The 21,330-nt window shown below is 40.1% G+C and overlaps 1 protein-coding gene across 1 annotated transcript in view; it reads left to right on the top strand.

Moving 5' to 3' along the window:
• pappaa (pregnancy-associated plasma protein A, pappalysin 1a) overlaps positions 1-21,330 on the top strand; it is a 93,350-nt gene that overhangs the window by 9,860 nt on the left and 62,160 nt on the right. Inside the window, exons 3-7 of the mRNA XM_044334387.1 lie at positions 6,301-6,446; positions 6,713-7,006; positions 7,378-7,570; positions 7,872-7,993; positions 17,399-17,900. Coding sequence (XP_044190322.1) covers positions 6,301-6,446; positions 6,713-7,006; positions 7,378-7,570; positions 7,872-7,993; positions 17,399-17,900 — 1,257 coding nt within the window. The remainder of the gene's footprint in view (positions 1-6,300; positions 6,447-6,712; positions 7,007-7,377; positions 7,571-7,871; positions 7,994-17,398; positions 17,901-21,330) is intronic.

The following is a 21,330-nucleotide window of genomic DNA, read 5'->3' as shown; positions in this document are numbered from 1 at the left end:
GTTGCTTATTTTGCTTTGATTATGGTATGTCTGGAGAGACTTGCAGAGAGCTGCACTACAAACATTTTGACATTCCTCCTTGATTATGGAATTCTAGATGAACAATGTACTGTGTATGTAGGGGAACAATGGTTGTGAGGTCCTGCATTTATTTTTGCAGCATTTGCACCTGTTACCACTTACGTGTAGTGTTTTCAAAAAATCTGGATAACATAGGACACAGGCAGCTCTGTGGTCCTGACACAGTCTCTCCTCTGAAAATACCATTGATAATAACCCTCCGCCCCCTCCCTCAACATTTGGCTGAGGGAAATATTTTGCATTGTTTTCACAGACCTTGGTTTTGACACTTCTTATGGTTTTGGTGGTATTTGATGTTATCTGACAGCATTTATTTTAAGGCTGAACATTCCTTTGTCTGGAGCTAGGGACATCTGAAATTGTGGCTGTAATTTATACAGTGTGGATTTATCTGATGTGTGCAGAAAGGCAGAAAACAAAGGGCACAAGGAATAAGTTTTTTGAGACACTGATATGCATGTTAAACTGTCAATGAATGATCAATGTAGTATCCGAGAAACTGGATAGAGGGCAATTTTGATCATACGCACCTGTCACTAAGACTTGTTTCGAAATAACTGGCTTTGAGCACCTGAAATTCAAATGCTCTTTGAAGCACCTCCCAAGCTAAAGCAAGATGGATACACAAACTTTGTAAGGTGGATCTTAGGACCATTTCAGCCTCAATATGTTTTTGGGAAATGAAGTTCTGGCTTGGCTTTGTCAGAGGCTAATAGGTCATCTGTTTTCCCTTGGCCTCTGTCTTTCTCACCCTCCTGAGTCAATACCTCTCACTGTGGCAGGTTAATGGATGGACCACCCTTTCTCTCTCCCTCACTCCCGCTCCCTGCTGTATTCTAGCTCAGTGCGGGGAGCTAATCTCCAGGGCCCTTAACTTGGGTGTTTTACAGTTGGTCGTCTAAACCTTAAGGCCCCATCCCATAAAACATAATGGAGTGCTTGGGCATAAATACCAGGACTTTGCACTTCCCCTTTAAAGCCATAGCACACTTATAAAAGCACCTGTTGTTGAAGTTTCACCTGTGCTCTCATGGTGGTTGATAGAAAACCCTCTGCATAAGGGAGAAGGGAGGGTGAAGTATGAAGCAGGTGCCATACATGGGCCACTAGTCAAGCAGGGGAGTTGTAGCTAGCTGTAATGGAAGATGTTCACAAACATCTGCCAGGACTGTGAGTATTCATACCGGTTCTTGATTGGGAGCTCCTACTTCAGATAGGAACTTGAAGATTTTGGGGGCTTTTGAATAGTCCCATCGTCCATTTAAATCCCACTTTTTCAAACTGTTCACAACAACAAGCAGTCACGGCAGGATCTCTGGAATCTGAGCGTTGACACAGTTCTTATGCATGTGTCTTTCTTGGAAAAAAAAGGAGGAGTAAGCTGGAAGGTTAAAGAGGAGCGTTCAAGTATAGTAATAAAGGCAGAGATGAATGATGGGTTTAGGGGCTGTGGTGTTGACCGACTTGATGACAGGGGCGCTGAGGGCCCCCTCCAATTTTAAAAGTGTTCTTGGCCGTGAGACTGTCATTGCCATGCCAGCTCACCCCTGCTTTCACACTATGCTGCCCCAGACATATGTATACGAGGCAAATTTATGGGCTTATATGAATTATATATGGATGTAAATGGATGAAGTCATAATCCCCCATTTAATATGTATCAGATATAAAAGCATTAACACAGCAGTTTGAGCTGCCACACGTACCCCTGGATCTCCCTACAACAGATGCCCTGCAGTGATGCTCAGTTTTCTGCACTTACCTTACCTTTCTCTCTCTCCCTCCCTTAATTTCTCTCTATCTCTTTCTCTTTCTGTTTTACAAGTTTTTTTTGTTTTTTTCCCAGGACATGTCTGAAAAGTGGTGTGGTTAAATGCATGGAAAATCTTCTCCTTCCCAAGTGGCTCATCTCTGCTGAAAAAATGTATGATGAGAAGCAAGAGAGGGGAGCAGGGGCTATGGGATGGGGAAATAGTTGAGGGGTGTGTGAGAGTGAGAGAGAACACCAGGGGCGGGGTAAAGCGGGGTAAAGGGTTATTGGCAAGGAGGTTTGAGTAAGATGTGGATGGACAGATAGAAGGACAGAGTGTTTGAAAGGCCCAAACTATTCATGTTCTGACTACAAACATGCATTACAGTGCATCAAAGCCTATACCAAATCTTCACATATGTGTTCATTAGACAATTGTGTGAAATCTAGAACATGCATATGTGCACACATACACACACACATGCAAACACAGGCGCACAAAGGATCTTTTATTTATCTAATCTGATCATTCTAAAACTGTGTGTTTTTGCTCTGAAAGCCTGTGTATCAATCCAGCATGTGATGCACATTGTTTTTTTTGAAACAGGGCCAAGGACGTTGAAATAATTGAACTCAGATTAGACAGGTTTTGACCTTACAGTAGGATTGCTGCTCTTATTCATTGCTGATTCAATCATTTCAGCATCAAACCCCTCTGACCCTTTCCCCCCTCATGCATGTCCAAAAACTCAGGACAAATTATTTTCTAAGGAAATAATGAAATTCCTGAAATTATTAGGAAGAGGGACCTTATATCTACTGTTCTCTCTTTCTCTCCTTTAACCTGGCCCCAGTGAGTGCCCCCAGTTGCTCTCACATAGGCTTGCAAAAAAACATTTGGTACACTGAACCCTTTATTCAAAACGTCTGTTTCGGGGGAACGGTGCATCTTCACTAAGCAGCTCTTTATCCAACTTGTGATTTGAGGCAGAGAGACTTGTCCAGCGAAGGTTGTAGAGATATTATGAAACATTTCGTGTAGCTGCATATGAAATGTGCATTGGTGGTAACCTTAGCAGGCTTGTCGCGGTGGGAAAAATTTCTCACTGGTGTAAATTCTTCCAGAACACTGCCAAACACCAGTGTTACTGACTTTTAAATTGCTTCCTTCAGGCTACATTGAACATACGCTATGAGACAGCCTGGGTTTACACTCAATTTTAATATTTTATGCAGACACTTGCTTTCCAAACATAGAACTATTAACCAAAAAGAGCACATTGGTGCAGCTGGCCACATTTTAAGTGCTTATTAAATACATTTTAAAAATGCTGAGTACGGAATAGATTCTGCATGTCTAATAATCAACTTCTGAGTCTAGACTCCAAATACAATGTTATGTTTTTTGATCGAAGAGAATAAATGGTCTAATAAAAATAACAGCAGCAGCAATTGGAATTTCCTTTCTACATTAAATAAAAACTCGCCAAAAGAGAGAAACAGGCTTAACACCGAACACCGAAGTGGTACCACTCAAGCTGTTACACTTCTCTTAGGTCCCAAATTCCCCCGTATAATCTAGATAAAATCATGAACTGTCAAATTTGATCCCCTCCACTCTAAGCTTATTATTATTTATTATTATTTTTTATCACAGTGCCATTCATCATGAATTGTGTTACATGTCAGAGATAACAGTAGTCACAGTAGTGAAATTTCACCAATGCGTAGGCTATATTGTTGGTGATAACCTCAATCTCCTTAGATTATACTCAAAAGAAATCAAATCAAATACAGAGTCTGTAAGTCCAGTGGGACTATGAACCACCTTGTAACTTTACCACAATGCAAAGCATAGTATGAATATACTTTATTTCAAGTCAGCCATTGCGTGGAAGAGTAAATAAACTTCACAGTCTTTGAAATTTTGCTTTTATCATTATATTTGCTCACTTAAGTGGACTTATATAAATCATACATGCACACAAAAACCAAAGCATGACATTTACTTTTACAAAACGATTCATTTGTAGTACAAAATTAAATTGTATATATGTTTAAAGATTTGTACAACGTAAGTGACTGAAATGACCAAAAACTGTGACAATGTTGCATTTTTCTTTGCTAATGTACTATAAAATATCAAAACTGATTTGTAGTTCATGTAAACAAATAATGTGATAATGTGGTACAAGTGCAAATTGACCCTGCAACATAGCATTAGCAACCCAGATATGACTAAGCAATCTTCATTATTTGGCAAACATTGTCACTGATAGCTAACAAAAGTCATTCCTACACTGTATTTCATGTTTACAATGCCACACTGTAATTTATCAGCATGTTTACCACCTACGTGATTCTCTTTTGTCTCTCCATCACCCTGCTTTTCACCATGTAGGTTCCGTTCTGAGAACCCTACTTTTATTTCACCTACTCTCTTTCATGCTTGTCCATTTTTATGCCAGTACACGCCAAACCAGACTTTATTCATTATTCCAATATGTAGCTACTGACTTAAACATGTATGATGGCAAGACATCGGCTACCATTTACAAAAGAGTGCCAACAGCATGTGGTTTATTTGTTCCAGCGAGAGATTACATTGTGTTATTTTACCGTTTATTACACATTTAACCAGAGAGGATGGTTAAATTCACGGTCGCCTCTCTCAGCTGTATTGGGTCAGGTGCTGTATGTTGTTTTAGCCTCACTGTTGTTGCACTTAATCTTATGATCCAAGAACGTACAAAATATGAGTACAAAAAAAATGAGGCGGGCAAGTAGGTCATGCAAACTAGGTCAAAACATCCAAAGAGGATCTAATTTGTGATAGTAAGGCCATGTTTTGTTTCTGATAAACTCCCATTTTTGTATCCATTGCGTATCTATTTCCAAAGCCTTATAAAGCCAAAGGAACAGAATAAACTGACACTTGAGCATATGCAACAGATTATGGACTCTTCCAAGAGATGACTGAGCTTGTTGATGCTGTTTGCCAGGACCACCAGCCAGGCTCATAGAGAACAATGTGTTTGATGTGTTCATAAAATGAATGACAGTTTCACTGCTGGAGATACCTCATTGTATTGAATGATTGCAGTCATTAGTGCTGCCGTTAGTATTCCCAGGGCCTGAGATAAAACATTATGTCATTGATAGGGAAGCAGAAGAATAGTTAAATACCTGAGTGATTAATTGAAGTCTCAAGCAGATTTGAATGAGTCAGGCTGATCTGAGATGTTGACAACACGTTTTGTGCTACGTGCAACCACAAAGCTCTATTTCATGGTTTTGCTAATAGAGTATAATACATTATGCAATATATTTGGGACTAAGGGTAAGATTTTAATATCTAATATCAAATATCATATGTGGATAAGATAGCTAAACAGTCATTCACTGTTTATTTCACTCATGAGTCTATTCAAATAAAACAAAATATTTTAATTTGTAATTTTATTGCAGTGCAGCCTGTAAGACCATGAGAAAACATTTACGTCACAATATTATGATGTCCAAAAATCCCAGATTATTTTTAGTCCTGCTGGTAAAGTAGATTTATTCCTACCAACACCTGTTTGGTATTTATGTGGGTTGCCATGACATCTCTTACTGTTACAAAATAATGGGAAAAAAATGTTTTATTATACTGCTTATGGGATGATTCACTGTCTTCCAACATAAAACACCCGACATCATTATGCGCACAAAAACATTGTGGCTTGGCATTTAGTGTCTCTGCAAGTGAGAATTCAACTCAAAGAGCACTATACGCCCATAGCTGCATATTTGGCCTATTGTACTGTTTATTTGCCTCTTGTACTTTGTAGACAACAACATCAACAACATGGTCTGTAATCTTTTTTCCATTACACAAGTGTAAGTGAGCAGGGACTGCAATTAAACTTAATGGAATGAGAACAAATTACTCAACTGGTCAACATTTTTACTAGCCCCATTCACACCCATTAATAAGTTATTATTAATAAATGATTTTGTGACCAGGGCTTCTAGTCACAAAATTACCAAAAAAATCCAGCCTTTGTAGTAAAAAGTGACAAAAACATCAATTGTTATGGGACTTTCAAACTACAAGGTGGTTTGCAGGCAGAGCAAAGAGAGAAGTTACATTAAAAGCCTTTATTTAGTTGGGCATATTGGCTTAAAACACCAACCGTTTTGACGTCATCAGGTTATTCATTCTTCTCCAACCTTTATTCTGTTGGTTTAAGGGCCATTGCAATTGCCAGTACACTTTAAGAAAATATTTGAATTCAACAGAGGCCTAATTCTGAGCTGTTTTCCTCAGAGATCACACTCCATAATCTCTTTTTGGCAAGGGACACTGTTGTTGTCTGTAAAACTTTGCCTTGGTGAGATCTGTATTCACTGCGAAGAGACTATTCTCATTGTAAAGCTATTCACTTAATGTGAAATACTCTTTTTCTCTCTTTTTTATTTTCCAGAGCCTATTTCGATGTGAAAGAGCTCAAAGAGATTCTGCATTTGGATGGCTCGACTCACCTGAATGTCTTCTTTGCCAATTCTTCTGATGAAGATCTGGCGGGTGTTGCCACTTGGCCCTGGGACAAAGAAGCCCTCACACATTTGGGTAGAAGACAAATAAAAACACATGCATGCATGCATGCGCACTACATGCACACACCCCCCTCTTTGGCAGCCCAGATTGTTGATTTTGAGTAATTACAGTTCAAGCCCCAAGCAGTTTCTGTCTTCATCACTGCTCTACCAGGGAAGAAGGTGATAATGAAGCTGAGGTGGCTCATGAATAATGCATTGTCTGAATCTTACCCTAGTTCCACAATTACTTACTCATGTACTTGTTTATGTGTCTATTCTTCATATGTATTTTCTCAGGTGGAATTGTGCTGAACCCTTCCTTCTATGGTACATTCGGTCACACTGACACAATGGTCCATGAGATCGGTCACAGTCTTGGGCTTTACCACGTGTTTAAAGGCATATCAGAGATTGAGTCGTGTAATGACGCATGCTTGGAGACAGAGCCCTCAATGGAGACTGGAGATCTGTGTGAGGACACCAACCCCACACCCAAATACAAAGGCTGCCACGATCCAGAACCAGGCAATGAAACCTGTGGCTGTCGACATTTCACACACACGCCGTTTAACAACTACATGAGTTATGCAGGTGAGATGGAGCCTCCACATGTGTTTTGCTGCTTACCTGGCCACAGTTATACCGTACCTCTCACATGCAAAAACTGACACACAGAGATCACCATAGAGGAATTTGTTGACTCTGTGTGCATACTGAGACAGGTGTGGAATTTAGCAGGGACATTTCATGGGGAAAACACAGTAGGGGGCACATCCTTTCATGTCACTCATTTTGTGCAAAAGTTTAATGTCTTTTGTTGTCATAGTTACACAGAAAATAGCCATACAGCTAAATAAGAGCATAATTTATTCATGTGATCTGGACCTTCTACCACCGTCCTCTATCACATATCAATCCAAAACGACATCTCCATCCCTCACATTGACCGACTTTTTCTGCAGATGATGCCTGTACAGACTCCTTCACTCTGAACCAGGTGGCTAGGATGCACTGCTACCTGGACCTCATCTACCAGACCTGGCAACCCGCCTCCAAACCTCCTCCAGTGCCAATGCCCCCCCAAGTGGTTGAGCAGCATCATAATTCCATCATCCTGGAATGGTTTCCACCGATTTCTGGACACTTTTACGACAGGTGAAATGAGCTAGCTAGGTTGCCAAACAGATGTGGGTGTGTATGGTAATAAAGTTGATCGAGATTTATTACATTATTGATTATTGTGTGAATTTATATAACGATGTGTGTGATTTAACATTCAATGATGTGTTTACAGACTACAATAATTGGAAGCATCATCTTTCAACTACGTTTAACTCTCATTTTTTGGAACATAATTTTACATCATACATCATCATTACTGTATCTTTACTGTATAAATTATGCGTATATGACCTGTATCTAAGTTGGTTGCTGTGCCTGTCTGTTGGTTTCCTAGAGAAGTGGGATCAGTGTGTGATAAATGCACTGAGGGGAGAGTTCTACTGCAGTATGCCTCCAACTCATCTTCCCCACGACCGTGTGCCCCTTCTGGACACTGGTCCCCACGAGAGGCTGAAGGTACAGTACAATATCATATAATATACCTACTGGGTGTTTGGTTTCATGTCATTGGATGCTGTCATTGTAAAGTGGTAGCTGGTTTGCAAGTCAGACACTTCTTTGGGACATGCAGTGGCTCAAGTGTACTGATGCTTATCATAATAAGAATGTGAATATTTTTCCTTCCTTATCTTGCACTCTGCATTGAATTTCAGTTCTAAGTCAGTTTTGTTGAATACAATGAGTTGTTTCTACTAAAATTAAATTAAATATAAAAGCTAAACCATATCCACAGTATAAAGTATGATAACATGATTTGAGGTTTGCCTTTTTTTGGCTTTATGAGTCAATACTTCAGCATGCAAACATTTTGGTGACTGACTCATCCTCAAAACATGCAAATGAATCAGTGGACTCATGACACTTGGGCCGTGGGACAACATGGAGGGATCGAAGAGGTCGCTTCCCAATGGATGGTGCTGTATGGTACCACAATTCCCACATGAAGGCTCAAGCCCAAAACCAATGTCAAAGATCATGTCTTAGATGTAATTCCACATTTTAAAAAAGTCACTTTAGGGGGATTTGAGTGCAATAAATGCTGAAATTAGCAGGATTTTCTATTCTTGCCCTGCTAGCGAATCCATATTAGAACAACTATACAGGGATTGGCATTAGGGATGAGGTATTAAAGCTATAAAAATAGTTGTTGTTGTCCCATCTGTGCACCTCTTATCACTGTAGTTCTGGCAGCGGCAGCATCAAGCATTCCCTGGATATTATGCATGTGACTATGTGCAGCTATATGTGCACATAGTAGTTAAATCAGTAACAGTAATAGTGTTTGTGATCTTCTACACCTTTGATCCCATATTAATATACACATACACTTTATAATAAACATTTATTAATAGCTTTTTAAAAAAAAAATCAAAGTCAATTACACTAAATAGACATCATGCATTGCAATGTTGTATTCAGTCAAATATCTCAGGATTAGCACATGTACCGATGTGTCTAGTGCCATATTGGCCTGAATATAGGACTTTTTAAAATGGAAATTAGGACTAGACATCTACTTATTCACAACAACATATTTCTTTAAATGGAGCAAGTACCAGCTGTGCTACAGAGTGAGTCTGTTGCCTTAAAAGCATGTCGCAAAGCGTGTTGTTTGCAGCCTTAATGTTGCAAGGCTTGCAAATTTTCAGTCCACATCTAGCCAAGTACAGTTCAAATGACCGGAAGTGTTCTTGCTCCGCCCGTGTTATCAGCTGACTTGTGTGGACTTGGGATAGACAAGTATTTCAGAATGCATTTTGCACCAGCCAGCAGCAATTGCGGAGATTTTGAGCCAGGCTAAAAGCTGTTGTAATTTTGGATGGCAATATCAGTCGTTCAGTTGGTCCATCACTATGGTCCAACCTGAAATATCTCAATAACTTCTGGATTGATTGCTGTGACATTTTACACGCACATTTCTGGTCCCCAGAGGATGAATCTTCTGAATTTGGTAATCCTGACTTTTCTTTCAGCACCACCATGAAGTTGACATTTGTGGTTCAGAGTGAAATATCTTGACAACTATTGGCTTGATTTAAGGCTTCAAGAATTAGGACTAACTGATTAATTTGACACATTTATCTTCGGTAAATCTTCCTAACTCCAATTATGTTAAAGAATAGGGCAGAACTGCTACACACACTGCTATAGTAAGCAGGGTATCAGTAGCCTACTTAGTTAGCTAGATTATTAATAGCTAGCTACTTAGCTGAAACCTCTGAAAACAGCTCCCTAACAGAAGACAGCTCCTCCGTTAATGTGGTTAATGATTCTCTTCAAGATGATGAAATGGAAAATTGTTAAAAATGTGATTGTTTGTTGATATATTTTTAATTGATTTAATTTAATATACATTTATATAATCAGAGTAAATGTATATTTAGGCAAATAGATATATTTTATAGATATGACAGTGATAAGTATAACACATATAGCAAACAAGACTTCCAAAACTATTCTATTTACAAATTTTGGGACAATTGGTCTGAGCATATGAATGGACAATGGAATTGGAAACAAATCCCATAGTTTTCTCATAAATAACAGTTTGGATTTCTCAAAGAATTGTCCAATTTGCTGTAAGTCCACAGAGACTATCATAGAGTGATGCCAATTGTGATTGTCCTCATGATTTTAAAATGTAGGTTTGCCAGGTGTCTGTTAATCAGGGCTTGTCAGTTTTTAGATGCATATTGCATGCAGTGGCCAGGCTCTTAACTAAATGTAGTCAGTGGTCCCATATGTGAATGTATTTATTCCAGGTCATGCTACCATTCATGGCTACCAGTAAACTGTAGCATATATTTTAATGACTATGGCTCTGCACAGTCAAATTTCAGCATCATTAATGAGATGCTGAAACCTCACTGTAAGGTCATGTAGCTAGTCTGACCAAGGTCTATTATCCATCCATTATCACACCTTTAAATCACTGTTTTGGCGCTCACACTCTGGAACTATCTTCCTCCATATAATATATCAACTGAATCTGTCAGCTACTTCATGGAGCATCAGATTCATTGATATAGGCGATCCCTTATTTGCTCGGGAATGTCATGTTGGCGCGGTACACCTTACCTATCTACTTTTTAATGACAACAACACCACACCAATAATAATAATGGTTGTTATAATCATATTAGACCAAACAATTGAATTTAATGCACTATTTATGTCTCTATCTCTAATTGTTTGGCTTTTTCTGAATGTGTGCATGTTCATGTCTGCTTCTTTGTGTGTGTGTGTGTGTGTGTACACGTGTGTGTGTGTGTGTGTATGTGTGTGTGTGTGTGTGTGCGTGTGTGTGCATGTGTGCGCATGTGTGGATGATCTATAGATTCTCTGAAGTCACTGAACCTTGCCTTAACACTGGCTATAGTGTGTGTACCAGAGGCAAGTCTGGGCTTGTCTAACATGCTGTGTGTGTAAACTGTACTCTATTTTCCCTCTTGGAAGGGGTCCCTGTTTGTGGCAGCTCCCCATTCCCTGTTAACTCCGCTTGGGCCAGCTTCTCACTGGATATCACAGCTGCCGTTTCCTGCTGTGTTGGTGCATACACGTCCAGCAGTTACTTTCTTCCAATAGACATTCTGTTAATGCAGTGACACTAAACAACTGACTGTAAACTAAACTATTTGCATATTCACTATTGGCATAACAGGCTTATATTGGAAGATAAACAACGCTGTGTGACTACATACATTCATAAGCAGTCATGCATACACATGGCACCTGTTATCTAAGGACTTGTGGGCTGTGTCCTCACACTACTTGACAAGGAAACACTGGCGTGGTCAGAGAGAGCCAGAGTACCTCTCATAAATCTTTCTATGCCCCAGAGAAATATGGCTGGAGGAAAAATCAAGCATGAAAAAAAAGGCAAAAACACAAATGGATATGGATTCAGGGAGTGGGTAAGAGAGGTTGGGTGGGGTGGAAACCACCCATGATAGTTAAGAGAATTGCATGTGGTTAGAGACATTCACAAGGGAGGATCCTGGGCTGATTGAAAACAGAAGTGTGCATGAATGGAAGTGAAAGGCCCAGGATGTGTATGTTTGCAATCATATATGCGTAAGTCTGTGTGTGTGTAGCTCTATGTATATTCACGTCCCTGTTGTTTCATAAGTGCAGCTGGAGATGTTTGGCGAAGAAGTAGTATGTGTATGTCTTTCATATATATTTACAATATAGTGCGTAAAAAAGTTTGCTTGTATGGCTGTACTCTGTAAGTCTTCACAACAAGCGTGTCTCTATGTGTATTTCTGTGTAACCCATAAAGGTCCAAGATATTATTAGAAGCCTCCGTAAGAGAAGCATAGTGTCAAACCTGGTTGGTTTATATTATGCCCTGACTTCATTCAAGAACAGAAGGCTCAACTTGTGGCATGCAGGTCTACAGTCCAAATGAGGACAGCCAATCAATATGAAAAAAGCATGTCTTTTCTTTAATTGTTAGATGTGTGACACAAAAATTTAAAGTGAAATATTTGAACACTTTCTCCAGTGATGCATATTTGCCTTGATGTACAGGTTGTTTCAAGTCACATCCTCTCAAAATCCAGTCATTCTTTAGCACACTGTTCAACCAAGCAACCTTTTCACTGCAGCAAAGATGCCAAAGCTCATCCACAGGTTTTAACAATCATGAAATTATTTGATTCAGTAGATTTGTTCTTACCTAATTAATTTGTCTAATTAACGTCTTAATACTTTCTCATAACCCGAAAAATAGTTGTACTTCAATAACACTTCAGTGAAACAGAACAAAGACACTCACTTTTGATACTAATTGTATCACTTATGGTGGTTTGTTACTATATACTTATGGTAGTTCATTGCTATATCACGTAATTAGGTATACTGAAACAAATGATCAAAGTTTGCCCATTTTATGATCAAACACACTGGCCATGTTTGAGATTAATGTCTGATGTAGATGAGTGAATATTTATTTTATCGTAACATTTGTACCTGTACTTTACAGTAACCCTTTAATGTACAGTGAGAAAAACACCCCTTCAAAAGCCCCCTTCAAAAATCATATCTGTGCAGGGGCAAACATTATACATTATATAAATATATAATGTTACAATGTTGGATGTTCATATTAAATGTGGCCAAAGTGTAAAATAACAAGGTAAACGTATGTAGAAGTAAACCCTGTGAGCAAAAAGCACCGGTTTCAGACTGCTCTGAACGTTCGGTTTCCAACAATTTTTTCTACTTTCAGTCTGGCCTGACGTCAAACCGTAACAGATTTCTTTATATGGTCATCTGCTCCACGCACAGCGCGCAAGTTCTCTGTTCCACTCTGCTAACATTATGGCATTTTTCCATTGCTTTGGGGGTAGTCATGCTGAGCTATGACTCGAGTGGAGCTGGCACGCTGTGAGTGTTTTTCCATTACACAGCAGGGCAAAGTAAAAAAAGTTGTTTACCTGTTGGAGGTGTGTTGGACGTCAGCAGCACATCATCAAACATCATCATGACGGTGGCTGTTTCTGCTTGTACTATTCCTCCCTGCATTATTTCTAACTGATCTGCTGAACAAATAGCTCCAAATTTCTCCATATCTTGTTGTATTTACTGTTTTAGAGCTGCTAAAGAAGTTCAGCTAATTTGATGAGGAACACGTTAAATTTCCTGTAAATTCTTCACAGTAAAAGTCTCCTGTTATTTAGTCATTTAAAAGCTGTTAATATGAAGCAGTAAAGCAGGAAATGTTGGGTTTGCATCCGCGGTAACTTAACACAACTTTGATACGGCTGCCCCTAGGCAGGCTTCCAGAAAGCTGGCCAATCAGAATAGAGTGAGCTCGTGGGGAGGGGGTTCTTAAAGAGACAGGAAGTAAGATTGCCTGTTCGAGACAGAGGCTGAACTGAGGGGCTGCATGAAGGGCCAGTATAAGATAAATAAGGAGTTTCTTGAACTGTGAATCATGCAAAGCTATTCTAGTGGAGTCCCAGAATAAAAATATAGAGCTGGAAATGAGCATAATAGGTCCCCTTTAATCGTTATTTTTTTCTTTTGGTAAACCACTTATTAAATTAAAATAATTAGCTATATTTAAGGAAGTACTTTCTAAATTTGTTTCCTATAGTTTGCTGCCATCCACTTATGGTCCTGACCTTTCTATTCAATGATTTTCCTTGGCTCCTTTCATTCAATAGGTCCTCCAAATTAAATGACAAAATATGTAGTAGGTCCATGCCCTCCAGAATGGCACACAGCCTTTTCTGACCTAATGCCCCTTTCAGCAGGACGGCGTCGCAGTTTAAAAATAAACAATTTTTTATTTTATGATCTGACAGTGCTATAGTATGGTTAAAGTTTGGTAAGATTTAGGCACAAAAACAACTTATTTGGGGTTAGAAAAACATCATGGTTAAAATAAGTACTTGGTTAAGATTAAGGAAAAATTGTGGTGTGGGTTAAAGTTTAAGGTAAGGGGACCTTTGTTGTCATGGTAACAATAACAACCACTTGGTTACAGTAAGGGAATGGCCACGGTCATAGTTAAAAGAAACAAACGTTGACTGTTGACAGGAAAGGAGAAAGGAACTGCGGCCTCCCATGTTAACATGTTAAAGTGCAATGTTTTGTTTATCCATCCATTCACCCAAACCTCCTGTATCTGCAGACTTTGTCACTGTAGTTCCTCTGTTACTGTGGCAGTTAAGAAATATAATTCCTATGGCCACTAGAGGCCTTTGTCGCTTGATTGTAAATATTTCTGGGCATTTGCTGAAACGACTAATGCTCTCATTTTTCTTGGGAGAACAGTTTCCTTCATCAGTTTGTTTTTTTAACTATCAAAAAATCTGTAGTGATGTGTACCCAAAAGTAGCACCTGTGCCATCTGCTCCATATGTAAAAAAAACAAAAAAACAAACCCAAACACCAGCTGCCAACAGCTATGACAGATTAACCTCTGAAATACCCTGAATGCAACGTGATGTGACATTGATTCCCAAGCCGTAGAGTGTCTATTGCCTCCATAAAGTGTGTCTGTGAAGTGTCTCTCTATTTGTGTCTGTGTCAGGGCAAAAGGGTTGGAGGGGGTTTATGTCTGCATTCTGAGTGAGGAAGTGTGTAACAGTGTGTGACAGTGAGTCATCGATAGTGAGAGCTAGAGCCAGACACTTCTTAGAAAGCATAAAGTGTGCATGCCCGGACATATCCCTGTCTGTTTATTCATCCGGCTCTCTGGACTTTTTGTGGATCACTATGATTCTCCAGAGCAGAAGGATTATGACTGGATAGTGGGCAGGCACCAGCATCTATCCTGGAGTTATACTTCACCAACCAGTCATTTTTTTTAGCTGATTTCCGCAAGTTGTATCAAACATTGATCATATACTGATCCTAGTGTCAAAGCAGCACAGTATCTGTATTTGTTCTTTCCCTGTGTATTAAAAAGATTATGTTTAATTCCACAGTTTCTGATTATGAAACTCCCCATCCCCTGGTGTTGCACAATTATCAGATATCAAAAAATTTTCTGGAAAAATGACCCCAGCAGTGTACAACACTGCCAATTCAGTTAGTGTTGGAAGTGTTAATTTGACAGAAAGTCAAACCTAAAAAACCTAAAAAAATGTTAATCTTTTCCATTACAACCCCCATGCTTCTTTGCCCATATCAGCCATAACCCCACTAAAGAATGCTAGTATTGCCAACCAATATGTCTAAAATTCAAAAGAAAAAAAAAGCTTCATAGATGAAGACTAAGGCTGTGTTCAGATTAGTGTTGCATGGAAAAAGTTCTCTTTGAGATGATAAAATGGAATACTTTGGTGGTTCGTTTGCATTTGCTGATTTGTAATCAATCCATTTTTGGCCACTGGAAAGGAGAAAAACATAAAAACAATCTGACAGATACATAGCTTCTACCATAGCCCCAAACCCCAGGAACAGTGCTGGCTTGTGCATCAATTTTGGCCGCAGTTGAAATGGCAGGTCACGTGATGCTCTCTGGCACAATACATAACCATTACCAACCATTCTGAGGTCATTATCAGAACATAAAAAGTTGTCAAATGAGATAAATCTTGATTTGTAATGAAATCTTTTATTTCCTCAATCCCTATTGTTTAATGTATAACAGGCAGGGGACATTTGAGGCCACCAGATTTTCCATAATTCAGTTGTAATCATTGTACTCTGCAAGCAGCAATGTGCTATTATTAAGTGTGTTACCATGATGGATACCATTACTGATCCCCAAAATTCCAGTGAGATGCAACCTTGTCCATTTCAGTCATATCTGTTTAGACCTCCACCTTTGCACCTAATGTTTTTGTGATACTGAAAAGCTTTGAGATCATAGATACAATGGCTTATGTTGAACCTAGGGGGCAATTACACTGCAGTTATGCCCACTGCATTTCACTAATTTTTCACAGAATGGGTGTTTTTGTCGACAGACTAATACCCAGATGGGATCAGCTAATCAACAGCGAATGAAAGGCTCATATTCAAAGCTCAGGTCTGGATGGTTCACTCACCTTGGGGCCCCCTCTCTCTGCTCTAAGGGAATTATAGGTCAAACACTTCAGAGCTGGGCTGTTTATGTAGCAGTAAGCAGCTGATATCCATTTTTGGGGGCCCATGTTCTACTGTGAGACATTCACATGATTTATACAATCTACTTTCTTTATTGTGAATTTTGATAACCTGTTGCAGGTAGCTGCTGTGTCTAAAGTCAAGCAGATGATTACATGTAAATCACTGAGGTTTTGATTTTGGATTTCGAACCCTTTGGTTGCATAGAGTGTATTCTTAAATGCATCTTTGCATGTTTGAAATATAGTTTACATTGCCTTAGGTTACACAGTGGATGACACTCCTATTTTGTCTCCTCTTAAATCTCCAACCACATTAGCAACAGCGCCAGAGCAGGAGTAGGGCCCATCATAACAGCTGACATTACAAAATATTTTCAGTGGCTACAGCTCCTTTCCTTGCAAAAGCCAGGACTACATGAGGGGGGAGCTGAGCAAAGCCAAGCTCTTGGAGTATCTTAGTTCATTCTCTCCCAGCTTCACCCCCCCACCCCCAACCCCCCACCCCTTTTCTTTCTCTCTGTCTCTCTTTCTCTTTTCCTTTAATTCACCTCCACTCTGGCCACACACACACTTACAGTACAATAATAAATGTGTTGAGATAATGTGGCTTGGAAACCATATTCAGTCCTCACTTGATTAAACACTGGAATTTTGCATGGTGCCCAGAAATGAGGTTAGCAAATGGCTTCGTTGGTTGCCAGCTTGGAAATGCACAAAAGGAAATCGAGGGAGAACATAGTGTCTGCCGCTTGCTGGCTTCTAAAAGTGCTTGATGAATGTTAGTGTACGTCACTTGGGATAATGCGAGTTAGCTGTGTGTGGACTCCAAATATGGCTGGAGTGTGACTGTTAGAGGTTGTAATGACTGTGCTGAAGTGAGAACCCTGCACAGGGCCTCTCTCAGAAGGTACACACCTCAGCTCTGCCTTTCCTCTGCAGATGGACTCACAATGAACTCTCAGTTTCACCTCTACCTTGATGTTGCATGAAGTGTAGATACACTAAAAAGATCATTGATGCAAATACTTGATCTGTCAGCACTCAAACATGCAATGAGCTTTGTTTAAGAACTATCTTACCTGTTCACTTTCCTGCATCCTTAAAGGATTTAAAATCATTGCACATCTTTATGTAATTTAACAATCCTTCATTATGTTTTTGTAGTAAATGGCCCAGTGGCTTTTGCTTACTGTGTCTGATTTATATTTAATGTGATGTTGTTGTTTCTGTCCCTTTTTTGTTTACAAGTTGGGTGTGACACTGTGTCTCTTTTTGTAATTTTATCCCACAGGCCCTCCAGATGCGGAGCAGGCTTGTGAGCCAAGTGTGCGCACCTGGAGTCCCAATTCAAGGGTCGAGCAAAGCATTGTTGGTCTGTCTGAGTGCCCCCTCCAGGGCTGCATGCTCCAGCTGGAGTTCCCCTACCCACTTATACCAGACTCCCTGACTGTGTGGGTCACCTTCTTAGGCCCTGACGAGACAGCACTGCCTGCTATCCATAACATCTTGCTACTGACCGTCAGTGGGGAGAACAGGTCATTGGGCCCCAGTAATGTCTTCTGTGACACCCCACTGACTCTGAAGCTGGACATAGAGGAAGAGGTTTATGGGGTACAGTTTTTCACTATGGAGCAACACCTAGAGATTGATGCCACCCTGTTGGCATCGAAACCAGACTGCACACTTTGTAGGCATTGCCAACCACTCCGCTACCGCCTGTTGCGCCAACCACCCTTCACCCATGCACCACACGGTCTGATTTTGAATGAACCTTCCCGCCGATATGTAGACAGGTGAGTGACCTGGTAGGTGAATATTTTGTGTGACTGCATAAAGTTCTACATCAGTCAAAACTGAGTGTGTCAGCACGATGCATAAAACTCAATATGTTATCTCTGACATACCGGAGTTCAGAAATAACTAAACAACATGTTCAGGGGTTGAAAAAGTCCAAACTTTCCTCCTGGCAGAGGAAAAAGCCATACAATATATTGGACTTGATTTGGTTTGAGACAATTGTTTTTATCCAAAGTATTTGTATTTTAGAAGTTGAGAATTGCTAGTGGGTACCATTTTGGTTCCTGCTTTGATGTGATGTAATTAGGGATATTTAGACCTGACAGTGAGAAGGTGTTTGTTTATCTGTGGAAACTATTCACGAAAATATGTGCTTGTAATACCAGATATCCTTTTCAATACCCACAGGAGCACTAGCAAGCCACCGCTGCTTCTGCAGTTTCAAATCTGCTGCTCACCATTTGTTTCCTAAGTCACAGGTCAATCGTTGCCCACATTTGTTTTTTCCCATGTTCCATGAAGCAAGGGCAAACAGATGGCTTGTTGAAGGTATTATCTGCACACTGTGGTGAGAGTTTAGTGCTTTGCTTTCATGGAATGTGCTGACTCGATAAAGATTGTGCTATACATGGCACTGCTGCGTGTTATGCCATCTCACTATTGTGCTGTCAGCGTGGTTCACATGAGAAGGAAAGCGCTTGATAAGAGGCGAAAGGATGAGTATGCATGTTATGCACGATGGAGTGATGATACCTGTTTTCCATAAAGTGCCCTCACACAACTTCCTGGTTGAATGGCAGTGTCTGTGGAAGGCTGTCTGCAAAGGGATATATTTATTTGGGGGTTTTGGCACACTTCAGTGATTATTGATGTACTGTAGGTAGTTTTACAGCTGTGGTATATTTCACTAGCTGTGGTTGCATTCCAGTGGTAGTGGTCAGTGGCACTGGCTGACTATTTTCTGTTGTGAGAGCATATGGGATCTTGTCTCTGTTAGATGGTCAGAGAAGTTTTGTAGCAAGTAAGTATGTGTGTTCCAACCATCAAAATCTTTAACTCATTCAAATATAACAACAACAAAACATATATGTAATCTTTATTCTTAAAACATTTATCTAAAAACATTCTGGAACAAAACCTAAAAAGAGGAATTTTAAAAACATCACACTGACTGTCTCACAACAAACATAGCCTTTGACATGGAGGAGTAAAGAGCAAAGTTCCCCCAGATGTTTTGGCATGCCACAAATCCAATGTAAAGTGCTCTGCTTGATCGCCTGGGTCCAGCTGCTGAAATGCTTTTGTTGACCACACAGTAAGTTGCTTCTTCTTCCAGCATGTTTCCATTGAGTTGGATAGAGTGATGGAAGTCTTGATGAGGGGGTTGATTGACCTTCCACTGTCAGGCCATTGGCCTTTACCTGAGCCGGGGGCAAACTGAGCAAGAGGACATCTTGGCTCCTTTGGCTCCATCCATGGGTGGTGGTTTGTTTGGCATTGCTAAGGGCTGGGAGGTCAGGGTGACAGGGTGAATTATGGTGGGGAGTAAGAAGGGTGAACTGAAGAGGAGATGCAGGGGTGGGAGGTTGGGCCATTTAAATCATTGCTAGGCTCGGGGTGGGGGGCATAAGGTGATGGAGGAGAACATTAGGGGGTCAAGAAAGTATGAAGAGACGGTAGGAGGATTTGGTTAGTTTGACCCCATCCCTCTGAGGCACCCTAGCCCAGGCTAATCCTCTCCCTGACACGGGGTTCAGAGCTGTCATTGAGTCAAAGCCTATCTCAGAGCTGATGTGAAGAGACCTCCCAGAGAAAAGAGAGGGAGTGCAACTCTCCCAGCATCACTATTACCCCACACCCCCTCTGTAATCGGACTCTACCCTGGTTCAACACAACTCTTCCCCATTATATGCCCCATCCATCCCCTGGACTCCTCTGCTGACAAGTCTGCTGCTGCTTGAGAACTCAGTCTACCTATGTCTCCTCTTAAAAATAAGATACAAGATTTTCTTGTCCATGTTTCATGCTCCAGCAGTCATCATTGTGGGTACCCTGTGTGTACACCAGTAAAGGTGCCAGTATACACCAACAGAAGTGCAAGAGAAAGAGAAAGAAGCATCCAACAATTGCAGTATCTTTCAGAAATCAAGAATCAGACATTAACGTCCATCATGCAGTGACTGGCTGGGTGTGTGGTGGTGAGAGAATAATCATGGTTTTAACTTCTCTATCACTCTCTATGTTTTCTTTCTTTGCACAGCTCTTTAAGGCACTTTCCATGTACGTACAAAAGAGGGCAACACTTGAATGCCAGGAGAGATTGTCTGAAAATGTGTGGCCGTTCAGAACAGCTACAAAGACTTTTGCCTTCCAACGTGGTCAGAAAACATGTTGCACGAACTAGTTGTTTTTGAGCATATCCCAGCCTTAAGTATGGAGCAGACTTAATCTTTGTTGGGGAGGCACAGTTTGCCCTTCGATAAAAACTTGATATAGTAATGTATTCCCTGAGACAATTTTGGTTCATTGACAAGGCAAATTTAAACTGTTTCAGTTTTGATACATCGTTTGATTTTGGTATATTGTTTGATTTTAGTAGACTAACTTTTAGTGTCATTGTAAAAAGATTAATCGATATTTTGAAGGCTCTGGCATCATTCTTTTTTAGTTCCCCATCAATTTTCATTCCCTCTCATCACTCATTGATTTTACTTCTTAAATTTTTTCTCTTTTCGAATCAGGCTGACTCGCCCCCGGCAGCATCCAAAACCCCTCTCTCTATAGGATGTTGGACTTAAGAAATGAGCCTTGCATAATCCCCCTAATATGAACCATACAGTATTCATGAGTTGCAGACAGAGTGAATAGTGTAGTCCTTGTAGTGAGTCCTAGGATGTCTGGTGCATCTGAATTTCTTCAGCAATATGTATTCCAGGATAGGAAACACACAAATCATGTATATATACAGTATTATATAGGCAGAAACTTAGACTTACTCCAACAAACTTTATATCAGAAGTGGATCGGCCAGTTTGTAAGCGTGAATGTTCGTGAAGAGGGTTGAATTACTTGGTCAGCGGCTGCATAGATAATCATATTTTTGTTTTTTTCCATATAAAGATAAAAAAATATAATCAATAGCAACAATTTAGATACTTTGCAGACTTATCAGCAGATGACAACAATCTTCAGCTTTCTAGTATTTTTGTGTTTGCATATGTTGGAACTCACAGAGGATATGAACCGTTGTACATGGGTTTTGGGGTGAGCTGGTCAGAATGCAAGGCCTGGTTCAGGTAGGGGGTCGGGTTTCAGAGGGGACGGTAATATTTATCTATCTATCTTTAGTATACCTATCTGTCTACATCAAGGAAATGCTGCTGAAAATAACACCACAGAGGCCCTCTATACGTGCATTATTTGCCA

This window comes from Thunnus albacares, chromosome 18 (genome assembly GCF_914725855.1).
Source record: "Thunnus albacares chromosome 18, fThuAlb1.1, whole genome shotgun sequence".
Classification (NCBI taxonomy): domain Eukaryota; kingdom Metazoa; phylum Chordata; class Actinopteri; order Scombriformes; family Scombridae; genus Thunnus; species Thunnus albacares.
Note: the sequence above shows the minus strand (reverse complement) of the source record. Positions and strands in the feature narration are given on the sequence as shown.